Source organism: Jaculus jaculus, chromosome 6 (assembly GCF_020740685.1).
Source record: "Jaculus jaculus isolate mJacJac1 chromosome 6, mJacJac1.mat.Y.cur, whole genome shotgun sequence".
NCBI classification, from domain to species: domain Eukaryota; kingdom Metazoa; phylum Chordata; class Mammalia; order Rodentia; family Dipodidae; genus Jaculus; species Jaculus jaculus.
Window position 1 is genome coordinate 115,478,223 of NC_059107.1, and position 12,361 is coordinate 115,490,583.

At 37.9% G+C, this 12,361-nt stretch overlaps 1 protein-coding gene across 2 annotated transcripts in view; it reads left to right on the forward strand.

The window, feature by feature from the left end:
• The window catches only part of Tbc1d15 (TBC1 domain family member 15), an 87,476-nt gene that overhangs the window by 50,509 nt on the left and 24,606 nt on the right, over window positions 1–12,361 (forward strand). For both annotated transcript variants that reach the window (XM_004650108.3, XM_004650109.3), the window contains 3 exons: window positions 5,579–5,707; window positions 6,434–6,537; window positions 8,521–8,615. In XM_004650108.3, the coding sequence (XP_004650165.1) occupies window positions 5,579–5,707; window positions 6,434–6,537; window positions 8,521–8,615 (328 nt within the window). The remainder of the gene's footprint in view (window positions 1–5,578; window positions 5,708–6,433; window positions 6,538–8,520; window positions 8,616–12,361) is intronic.

Sequence of the window (12,361 nt, forward strand, 5' to 3'; positions counted from 1 at the left end):
TTGATATTAAGAGTTATTATTGAAAGGCGTATATTTATTCTTGCCATTCTTCTTGTTTTGTAGTTCTTCTGGTGTTTTTCCTCACTCTTGTATTAACTGTTATTTGAGTATGGTTTATTTTTTCCTGTTTCCTTAAGTGTGTGCTTTTCTTTCTTTTTAGCATGGAGAATACTTTCAAGTATTTCCTGTAGAGCTGGTTTAGGTTTTATATATTCCTTTAGCCTGTTTTTGTTGTGCAATGTCCTTATTTTTCCATATATTTGGATGGATAGCTTTGCTGGGTAAAGTATTCTTGGTTGACAGTTGTTATCTTTCAGAACTTGGAACACCTTATTCTATGCCCTTCTGGGTTTTAAAGTTTATTTTGAGTAATCTGCTGTTATCCTGATGGGCTTGCCTTTGCATGTGACTTGATTTTTCTCTCTAGTTGCTTCAATATATTTTCTTTGATTTTTTTTTTTTTTTGTTTTGTAGTCTAATTATAATATGATATTGAGAGGTTCTTTCCTGATTGGTGTTCTCAAGGTTTCCTGTGTCTGTATTGGCATCACTTTCCCTATTGGGGGGAAATTTTCTTCTATGATTTTGTTGAAAATACTTATGCCTTTAGAGTGAAATTCTTCTACTGTGCTCTGAATTCTTATGTTTGATCTCCTCATAGTGTCCCAAATATCTTGAAATTCCCCTTCCTACCTTCCTACTAGTTTGTCTTTCTCTTTTGTTGGACTATATTACATCTGCTATCTGGTCTTCTAGTTTAGATATTCTGTCTTCTCCTGTATCCATTCTACTGGTGAGACTTTCTACAGATTTTTCTATTTGACGTACTCTATTTCCTTACTCAAGTTTTGTATTGACCTCCTTCTTTCATTAAGTTGGTTTTCTGTGTTATCTTGGGATTCTTCAGGAGTTTATTCTCTTATTCTTTTGATTTCTTTGAGCAGAGATATAATCATTGTTTAAAAAAAAATTTGTCGGGCATTTCATCTAAAACAGTCTTAAAGGTGGTCATTTCTAATGAATTTATAATTTTTAAAATTTTATTTATTTATTTGAGAGCAATACACAGACACAGAGAGAAAGAGGGAGAGAGGGAGGGAGGGAGGGAGGGAGAATGGGCACACCAGGACCTACAGCCACTGCAAACAAATTCCAGATGCATGTGCCACCTTGTGCATCTGGCTTATGTGAGTTCTGGAGAATTGAGCCTTACACTGGGGTCCTTAGGCTTCATAGGCAAGCGCTTAACCGCTAAGCCATCTCTCCAGCCCAGAATTTATAATTTTTGATGGACTTGTATTGTCTTGATTTTTTGTGTTTCTGGATTGAGCAATTTACTGGCAAATTCTAAAATTCAACTGAGAATATACACATTCAGTCAAAACCAGCACAGAGTATTTATGCAAGAGTGGGGATTAAAACAAACAGATAATCTAATAAAGCCCAAATCCCTAAAGGTGTGTGTTGCCCCATACCTTTAATCGTGATAACTGAGAGGTTGAGATTTCTGGTCTGAAATGGGTTCCAGGTGAGCCTTGGACCAAGTGAGACCCTATCCACAGCAATGACAGAAGAAAAAAAGACAAAGGTCCTGTAAATTAGGAAAAATCAAAAGCAGCAGTAGGGCTGGAGAGGTGGCTTAGCAGTTAAGCACTTGCCTGTGAAGCCTAAGGACCCCTGTTCAAGGCTCGATTCCCCAGGTCCCACGTTAGCCAGATGCACAAGTGGGTGCATGCGTCTGGAGTTCGTTTGCAGTGGTTGGAGGCAGGCCCTGGTGCACCTATCCCCCCCCGCCTCTCTTTCTCTCTCTTTCTGTGTCACTCTCAAATAAATGAATAAAAATGAACAAAAAAATAAAAAAAAAAAGCAACAATAGTCAACACCAAGAACATGTAACCTTTTCTGACATGGAAAGAGTGATTAGCACTTCTAGTGCAGGCCTGTGTACCTGACTTTGTGTAAGTAGGCCCTGTTACCATTTTGGATGGCTTCCAATCTTACCAATGCTGAGTGCCTACCTCCATCCCTCTCTTATGCTGTGTACTGTTAGGCTGCTTGGGTTGCTGGATCTGGTGTTCTGATCAGCTGTGCTGGATGCTGTGCAATGAGTTCTCTGGTGGTTCTTGTGGCATTGGTGGTTGGGATATGAGATGCAGGATGCCTGGTGTTGTACTGGAGCTGCTCAGCTGGTCCCGTTTGTCTTCTTCTTTAGCAGCTGCTCATCTGGTCCCTGATGTCTTCCCTTTCAGGTTTCCTGACTTTGGGAAGATGCTAATGTGAGTGGAAAATTCCTTCACCTGATTTCTGCTTCTGCAGCTCTGCGCTGGATGTGGGGTGCGTGTATCGGCTGCCTGGGTTTCAGCAGGATTCTGCCTGGTTTCCTCCTTTCTAGATGATCTGAGTCTCTGTTGCTTTTCTGCTGTGATTGATAATTCCTTATTTGCCTTTACTTTTGTTAGAATAGTGTATTTTGTTGTTGTTTTGCTAATTTCCCTCCTTAGGCTACTTTGGCATGGCTACTATGCCGCCATCTTACCAGGAACTCCAGCTTTTTCTAAATAGCAATATTTTCTATGTAAGATGCATTTTGGCCCTGAATTATTGCAAATCTTTATGTACGTTCAGTAAAGATTTTGAATTTGCTTCAATTCTAGGCTTGCTCATAGTTTAAAAATATTGGGCTGGAGAAATAGCTTAGTGCTTTAGGTGCTTGCCAGCAAAGCCTAATTACCTGAGTTCAGTTCCCCAGTACCCACATAAAACCAGATGCACAAAGTGGAGCATGCCTCTGGAGTTTGTTTACAGTGACTGCAGGCCCTCTCATGCCTATTCTCTCCATCTGTCTCTCTCTGCTTGCAAATAAATATATAAAAATTCTTATAAAATTATGAATATCAAAAAAACTATAATGACTAAAAGTCTGGATATTGAATATGAAACTACTAAATTACAAACAATAAAATATAAATATATTGGGTAAAAATTATGAATATCAAAGTTATGGTACTTAATTATTTTATCTTTAGATGGTATTTTCTAAATTACCAACATCTGTTAGCAGAATAAAAATTGTAGAAATTGCAGAATAGAATGGTTATTGAATCAATCCTGAGAATTACAAATTTTAGTGTGGATTAAAAGTGAATTTTAGAATATGATTAATGGGATAATTATATATACTGTTTCTCTTTAATAATATAACATGGGAAAAAAGGAGTTTGAGAATTCTTATTTTATTGTTAAAACTTATGTCCCTAAGAGTCAGTAACAGGAGGAAACTGTGTCAGCATTATACTCCTTTAATTTTATAAATGTTCAATGAAGTATGGTTTGCAGCTTTTAAAAACTATTTTTTTAAACTGTGTGTGTTATGTGTTTCTTTGTGTGAGAGTGGGCTTGCATGTGTTGTGGCACATGTGCCTTAAGTATCAGTTCTTATCATCCATGTTGGTTGTTCACACCACGTGAGCCAGGCTTGTTGGCCCAGGAGTATACAGGGATTCTCTTGTCTCTGCCTTCCATTTCACCACAGGAGTGCTGAAGTTACAGATGTTTACACTGCTATTGTATCCAACTTCATGGGGTTCTAGGGTTCTGAACTCTAGGGTTTCATGCTTGAATGGCAAATGCTTTACCACACAGTGTCATCTCCCTGGTCCAAGGACATTTTTTACTCCCCCATGGTAAAGGTCTCGCTGTAGTCGAGGCTGAGAATTCACTATGTAGTCTCAGACTGTCTTCCAACTTACTAACGATCTTCCTACCTCAGCCTCCTGAGTGCTGAGATTAAATGCATGTACCACCATGCCTGGCCTTAAGAACTATTTTAAGCTAATAAGTAGTAACTCACTCAAGTCAGTTGACTAAAGTTTACTGGGCACTGATAGAACTGATCAGACTTTTAAATTTTATCCTGTCCCTTACCACATATATGGAATGCAGGTAGCCTTGTAAGCAAAATTCAAATAACTACTAATAGCTTCATTGTACATTTGTCCTTATCTTCATATATTCATTGTTCTAAGATGTACAGAAAAAAAAATCAGGTTTATTAAAAAAAATTCTGACTGGAGCTGGTGAGATGGCTCCAGGATAAAGCAGGCTGGCAAGTTAGTTTAGCTGAATCATTGAGCTTTAGACTCAGTGGGAGACATTGTTTCAAGGGGGGAAAAATTAGGTAGAAAGGACTGAAGATATATGATGTTGACTTTGGCCTCCATATGCGTCCAAGTGCATGCACATACATATGCACAGATGAATACCACATATTCATAACACAAGGAAAAAAGTTGAGAATGCATGGGTAGTGGTATGTGAAGTGTTTTTTTGAAATAATTGAAATAATATTAAAGAATTAAGAGGCAGATGGCCTCTTAGAAAAATATTGTCATGGTTTTCTTCTATGGATCTGTTGATTTTACTATATATTCAGCTTTAATATTTACCATGTTTCCTAGCTAAAGAAATATTTAGGTATTGACAACTGAATACAGTATCCACATATTCAATGTGTTACCATTTTTAGTTTTGATAGGTGCTATTGCTGGCAATGAAGTTGTGTCAGAGAAATCTGATGTCTACTACAAATAAATTTACCTAGCCAAGTCCTCAAATTCAAAAATACTCACTGAAAATTTCCGGTGGGTGTCTTGGCACACACCGTTATTCCCAGCACTTGGGAAGCTAAGGTAGGATTGCTGTGAGTTCAAGGCCAGCCTGAGACTACATGGTGAATTCCAGGTCAGCCTGGGCTAGAGCGATCCTACCTTGAAAAACAGTAACAACAACAAAATATTGCAAATGCAGTTAAAAACAGTTTAAAATTAAAAAATACATACATGGGGGCTGGAGGGATGCCTTAGCAGTTAAGGTGTTTGCCTGCAAAGCCAAGGGACCCAGGTTTGATTTCCCCAGGACCCACATTAGCCAAATATGCAAGGGGGTACTTGCATCTGGAGTTCGTTTGCAGTGACTGGAGGCCCTGGCCTGCCATTTTCTCTTTCCTTTCCTCTCTCTGTCAAATAAAATAAAAATAAAATATTTTAAAAAATATACACGTGGGACTGGAGAGATGACTCACTGGTTAAGAGTGCTTTTCAGGCAAGCATAACAGCCTGAGATGACCCTAGTTTGATCCCCCAGCATTCATGTAAACAGCTGGGCATGGCCATGCATGTTGGTAACCCCAGTCCTGTGCCGAGCTAAGAGATTGGAAAATCAATGAGGCTTATGAAAACAGCAAGCTCCAGAATCAGTAAGAGAGTCTGTCTCCAGTAAACCCGTGGATGATCAATGAAAGTTCTCTGGCCTCTGTGCAAGTGGTGCATGCATTTGCAGACACACATGCCACTCCATACCACTCCACATATATGACGTACAGACTAAATTAATTGTGTGTTTTATAGGAGGAACAATGTAATGCTAGCTAATATAGTTCATAAAGTAGATCTTGGAAAATAAGGAAAGATAATAGGAGTATTAGAACTAGTATCTGAAAAGTAGTATATTACACCTAGTTTCTGAAACTCTTGACTTCATCTTACTTGCTTGCAAAGTACTTCTGTTGATCTTATTTTAGATTGATTTGGGAGAACGACCTGTTGTGCAAAGGAAAGAGCCTGTGTCACTGGAAGAATGGACTAAGAACATTGATTCTGAAGGAAGAATTTTAAACGTCGATAATATGAAGCAGATGATATTTAGAGGGGTAATTTAAGTACTCTAATTGATTATAAACCACTATCAATCAGAATTTTCTTTCTTGTTTTTTTGAGGTAGGGTCTCACTCTGGCCTAGGTTGACCTGGATTCATTATGTAGTCTCAGGGTGGCCTCGAACTCACGGTGATCCTCCTACCTCTGCCTCCCAAGTGCTGGGATTAAAGGCATGCGCTACCACGCCTAGCTCCTCAATCAGAACTTTTGCTTTTGGTTTTCTTATAGAGAAAGGAAGAACTTCATTCTTTGATGAATGATACCTTAAATTTTCTTTTTTTTTTTAATTAAGTAGTTTTGTATTTAGCAAATACAGTCAGTTTGGTACCATTGTGTGAAATAAAGTGAGAAGTTGTCATTGTCCTTGGCTGTTGAGTATGGGGGTGCCCATATTCCTCAGGGAAGATAATTCTTTTTTGAAGTTCTGTGGGTTATGTGAAGGTGTTTTGTACCCTTGATAGTCACTTTGTCCAGTAAGGTTGGACTTAGACTCACCAGCCCCACTGTCCTCATGCAGTTTACTGATACCTCTATTATTTGAGCTTTCTGGCTACTACTCACATCTTCAGGTTCTAGATGTAAAAGAGGCAGTAGTATATTTACTGAATTGATCTATTTTGGGGGCATAAAATTAAGTATTTACCTATACAAATTTTGTGAACTTACAGTACTGTGCTCATTCTTTTTCTAATGTGATTAATAAGAATTTTTTCTTTCAGGGTCTTAGCCATTCATTAAGAAAGCAAGCATGGAAATTTCTTCTGGGCTATTTTCCTTGGGATAGTACTAAAGAAGAAAGAACTCAGTTACAAAAACAAAAAACGTAAGTAAGTAGTCTGTATGTGTTTTCATCAAACAGATTTAAGTAACCTAACCATATAAATTAGGGTTTTTAGATGAGAATTTGGAATAGATTAGGAAATAGGAAAATTATTCAATTTTTGTTGTCTTAATTTAAAAGTTATGAAAACTAATTATTTAAAACCAGAAACTCTAGAAGGATCTAGTTGAAGGTATTATGTCCCTCACCCCCTTGGTTTTTCAAGGTAGGGTTTCATGCTAACTCAGGCTGACCTGGAATTCACTATGTATTCTCAGGCTAGCCTCAAACTCATGGTGATCCTACTACCTCTGCCTCCCGAGTGCTGGGATTAAAGGCGTGCACCACCATGCCCAGCTTGGTATTATGTTTTTGAATGTGTAAAATGATAGTAGAATATTCTGGTCTTGTGACAGCTTTGTTCAATCCTTTTGCATACTTAAAAGATAATTATTGAAGTAAATACTAAAAATAGACATCTTCATTCATGTTGAAAATTTAATTATGAAATTACAAAATTGGGTCATAGGAAATGTTAATGTTACTTTTAAGTTATTTTTGTGGTGCTTATATATATGGATAACACTCAGTGTTTCTTTATTTTTTGTTTTGTTTTTTGATTTTTTGAGGTAGGATCTTGCTCTAGCTCAGGCTGACCTGAAATTACCTATGTAGCCTCAGGGTAGCCTTGAACTCACAGTAATCCTACCTCTGCCTCCTAAGTGTTGGGATTAAAGGTGTGCGCTACCATGCCCAGCTCTTTTGTATTTCTTATATTTGCAAAGAAGAAAACGGCCAACTTTTCAGATACACTTCTTGCAGTTATTAGTCTAGTTTTTGACTTAAGACCATTTTCAATCATATGTGCATATCCAAAGTCTTTTTAAACTTGTCTTTTTAAAAAAATTTTTACATTCAGAAGCTTCTGGAGGGTTGAGGAAATGGCTTATTCATTAAAGGCACACATTTTCCAAGTTCTCTGGCCAAGGGTTTAATTCCCCAGCACCCATGTAAAGCTGGACACAAAGTGGCACATGCATCATGCATCTGGTGTGGCATGCCCCCTCCCCCAATGTACGTGCATGCATCTTCCTTTTCCCACTCTCTGCAAACAAAGTTTAAAGTTTCTTCAGTAAATTGGTAGGAAAATAGAACTTAAACTCCCAGCTTTAAAAAGTCATATAGGGGGCTGGAGAGATAGCTTAGCGGTTAAGCGCTTGCCTGTGAAGCCTAAGGACCCCTGTTCGAGGCTCGGTTCCCCAGGTCCCACGTTAGCCAGATGCAGAAGGGGGCGCACGCGTCTGGAGTTCGTTTGCAGAGGCTGGAAGCCCTGGAGCGCCCATTCTCTCTCTCTCCCTCTATCTGTCTTTCTCTCTGTGTCTGTCATTCTCAAATAAATAAATAAAAAAAAAAAATAAATAGAAGAAGCTGGAAAACAATTTAAAAAAAAAAGTCTTATAGGGCTGGAGGGATGGCTTAGTGGCTGAGGCATTTGCCTGCAAAGCCAAAGGACCCAGGTTCGATTCCCCAGAACCCATGTTAGCCAGATGCACCTATCTGGAATTCATGTGCAGTGACTGGAGGCTCTGTCGCTCCCATTCTCTCTCCCTCTTTCTCTGTCAAATAAATAAATAAAAATATTAAAAATGTCATAGATTCATATTTATAATTATTTGGAAGCCTTATTAGCTAGAATATTTAATAATTGATAGGAATTTAGAAATTCTTTCAATAATTGAAAGATTTTCTTAAAAACATCCTAAAATTATTGTAGTAATTAAATAAAGCATATCATAAATTTTGTGATATACGTTAGTTTTCCTTTGCTTTCATTCACATTTAACTTAAACATTTCACTGTTAGGTTTATAAACTTATACCCTGCTAGCTGATAAATACCTTGTTTAATTGGGATTTTCTGTAAATAGTATACCAGTGTTAAAAATAAAATGTTCAAATAACTTTGGTGTAAAATTATTTTCTTTAGTGATGAATACTTCAGGATGAAACTACAGTGGAAATCTGTGAGCGAGGAGCAAGAGAAGAGAAATTCAAGGTTAAGAGACTATAGGAGTCTTATCGGTAATTTTTTAATTACTATGGAAATGCAAAAGGGGTTTATGTTGGACTCTTGAGAAAATAAACAAAGATTCATGGTATTAGAACTCAGAAGAGAAACAGAATTAGAATATAGGATTGTGAGCTGCTTGTTGGTTATTATTCTTCTAGTACACATAGGAATTCAGCCATTTTATGTGTAAGTACAATGGTGTACTTAGTTTCACTTCCAAAAATGTGAATGAAGAAAAAGACCATTTTCAATTTATTTGCCTATTGAGTTTATTTAAAAGGATTTATTATTTTCTTACTATGAAAGTGATGTCATGGAAAACTTAAGAAATGACAGATGAACAAAAGGAAGAAAGTAATAACAAATATTGCTTCTGCCACTCAGAGGTAATATGGTAGTAAGTTTTGGTTTATATCCCTCTAGAACTTCTAAAATGTCTATGTTTCATTTTTTAAATAAATAAATAAATGATTCTAAATGAAAATTTAGAAAGCCCAGTGTTAGGGTGATTCAGTAACTTTTGTAATATAATTACTGAGATCTTGGCAATAGTCCTTTTGGTTGAAAACTTATCTATATTCTGTGTCCTGGGAAATAGATTTTTTCAGTAGGGAAAAACAGTAATGAACTATTTTTTGTCCTCTACCCTTATTTTGACATAAAATAACTAGAAAGAATCTTAGAAGTCAACTAATTTTAGTATGTTAAGCTTTAAATTTTTAAAAAACGTTAGTGTGTGTATGTGTAGACATGGGTCCACATGCTGCAGTGCATGTGTGGAAGTCAGAGCACAACTTGGAGGTATATGTGCTCCACCTTCTTTGAGACAGGGCCTCAGTAACACCTCCCATTGTCATGGGTGCACTGGGTTTCACAGATGCATGATAATGGCTTTATGTTGCTGCTGTGTGGAGAACCTGGACCAGAAAAATCTAAGATATTTTCAGTCTTGCACTTTTTTTTTTTTTCTATTTTCTGAGCTAGGCCCTCATGCAGCCCAGGCTGGAACTCCTGATTCTCTTGTCTTTACTTGGCACATTCACTTCACCAAGCTTTTGTGTCTATGATTTGAAATTAGACATACTTTTGTTTAGTTTGTTCATTTTTAGAAGAAGAGAAAACTGAAGTCTGGAAATATGAGTCAACTATTTTCAGCCCTTTATGTAGGTAACTCCGTGGTCCAGGCTTAATCGTACTCATACCTAATTCTGAGTGCTTTTTAGCCATACTTTCTACTGCCATAAGCATGTATGTAAGAAATTAATTTAAAAACATTCTTTTTCTTTAATACTTTTTTTTTCCACTGTATTGTTAAAAGGCTACTAAATTTTTTGGAGGGGTACAAGTTTACTAAAAATAAATATACATAGTAGGCTGTTGACCTTGTAGGTCATATCGAGAAGGTAGATTTAATTTTAAACATGATAAGAAATAGCGCATTTCAGCAAGAGTATCTTATTAATATTGTAAAATCCTTTTTTTAGTCTACTGTATGGAAATGGGTTATATCAAGATGAGAACAGGACTTAGGAGGTCAGTGTAGTAGGAAGCAGAAGTCCTAGCAACGATGGGGGTAGAAAAGTAGAGAAACATGTGAATCCATGTTCATGTTCCTATTTGATGATGGAATTGACAAGCTCTTCTGTGTGTTGAATCTTGGGGGAGATAGGACTCAGTTTCTTGGGTGCTTGGTGAAAACTGGGATATAAAGAAATTGAATTAGGGGTTAGGTGTGTGTGCGCATGTTTGCACACCACAGACACACACCCCTGTTATAGTACTTAGTGTGTTATATATATATACTTAGCTTTCTGAATTCATAAATGGTCACATAGGCAAAATTCTTGTCCTCAAGGAGCTTTGACTACTCTGGGGAAGAGCAGACAGTAAATAGGAAAGGAAAATATGTGATAGCAATAAGTACTAAACAGAAAAAGGCAAGGAAGAGGGTTAGGAAGTTTGTAAGGTGCTGCACCCACAAAACCTTACTCTGAATCAAAATTTCTAGTGATCTTAGTACTGTTTACCATGATAAACCCAAGCCTTTACCCTTGTAGACATCCCAGTCACTCCCAAAGTAATACCTTCACTTGGCATTTAGGACACTAAAGTCTCATGTCCTTTCTTCCACCATCTCTTTTCACAGTTACCTTTGCTATTTCCAAAATTTTTGTGTTTATAAATGAAAGTGGCTTCCTCTTCCTCTACTTTTTAATTTAATTTTTTATTTTGATGTAGAGTCCCACTCTTGCCTAGGTTGGCTTAGAATTCACTATGTAGTCTCATGCTGACCTCAAACTCAGTGATCTTCCTCCCTTTGCCTCCCAAGTGCTGATACTAAAGCCATCCTCCACTATGCTGGCTGGTCTCTTCTTTTCTGACTGTACTCCTGTATAGTTCTTTTTTTTTTTTTTTTTTTTTGGTTTTTCGAGGTAGGGCCTCACTCTAGCCCAGGCTCACCTGGAATTCACTATGTAGTCTCAGGGTGGCCTCGAACTCATGGTGATCCTCCTACCTCTGCCTCCCAAGTGCTGGGATTAAAGGCGTGCGCCACCACGCCCGGCTCTCCTGTATAGTTTTATCTGTTTTCCTAAGCCATTGTTTCATGTAGTGTCATACCACACATGTTAATGACCCTAAGTTTACTCTAGGTCCTCTTTCTCTCTCTCCCACTCTCTCTCTCCCTTTCTCCCTCTCTCCTGAACTTTAGCCCTCTTACCAACATGTTAGTTTGTGGACATCTCATAGTTACTGTCCATAACTGCATTCCTAAATGGTACCTTCCAAACTTGTTTCTCTCCTGTGGGTTTCCACAGTATTAGTAAAACAGCACTTTTATTTCTCTAGCTGCTCATCCTAAAAGCCAGGGAGTATTCCTTGCCTCCCTTGACTCACATTGGGCATTAGTTAAACCTTCAAAATACATACAGAAATTCTGATCTCCTCTCCAACTCATTCTACTCCCCATCCTAAATAGCTCCATTCTAGCCATGTAGTTCTTTGTTCTTCAAACATTCAGAGGCCCTGAGCAGAAACAAGTCTCAGCTTTGCTGTTTCCCTCTGCTCCAAATGCCCTTCATCAAGAGTTGGATGGCATACAGCCAGCTCCAGTTTCCTCAAGTCTCTGTATAGATCTCACCCATTTACCTGCTAGGCCCCTGGGTCAGCAGCCATTGTCTCTCACCTGGACTTATAGCAGTTGCCTTAAATGGCTTGTCTCATTTAGTATGTTTTTTCCCTGGACAGCAGCTTGGCTTTTCATTCACCTGAGTAAAAGCTAGTCTTCACAAGCCTATATGTAAATCTGTACTTAAACCTCCTCTCAGAACCATATCAGTTTCTATATATTGGAGCCACTCTTGCCTCCATGTTGTATCTCAAACATGCAAAAGTCTCTTGAGGTGGAAGCAAGTCTAACACAGACAAAATGATTAGGGTAAGTTTAAGAGGGAGGAGGAGAGAACTGTGAGACAACAACACAGAACCATACAGATGGGGAAACATTGAGGCAGCAGTTACGGGGGTAAGTAGAGGTAAGAAAGGGTTTTCATGATAATCAAAGAAAAAAGCAGCATGATTGAATGCTAAAGAAATGGTCTGATAAAGAAGAACTGACCAAACTGGAGGGGAGCTAAGAATCTCAGATGAGCTACCCAAGTATTCCATGAGTTTGTTGATAGCCATTGATAGTGCATTCCATACACAAGAAGAAAAGCTCCTGTCTTAATTCACTGTCATTGGAGCAATTTATTGTGCT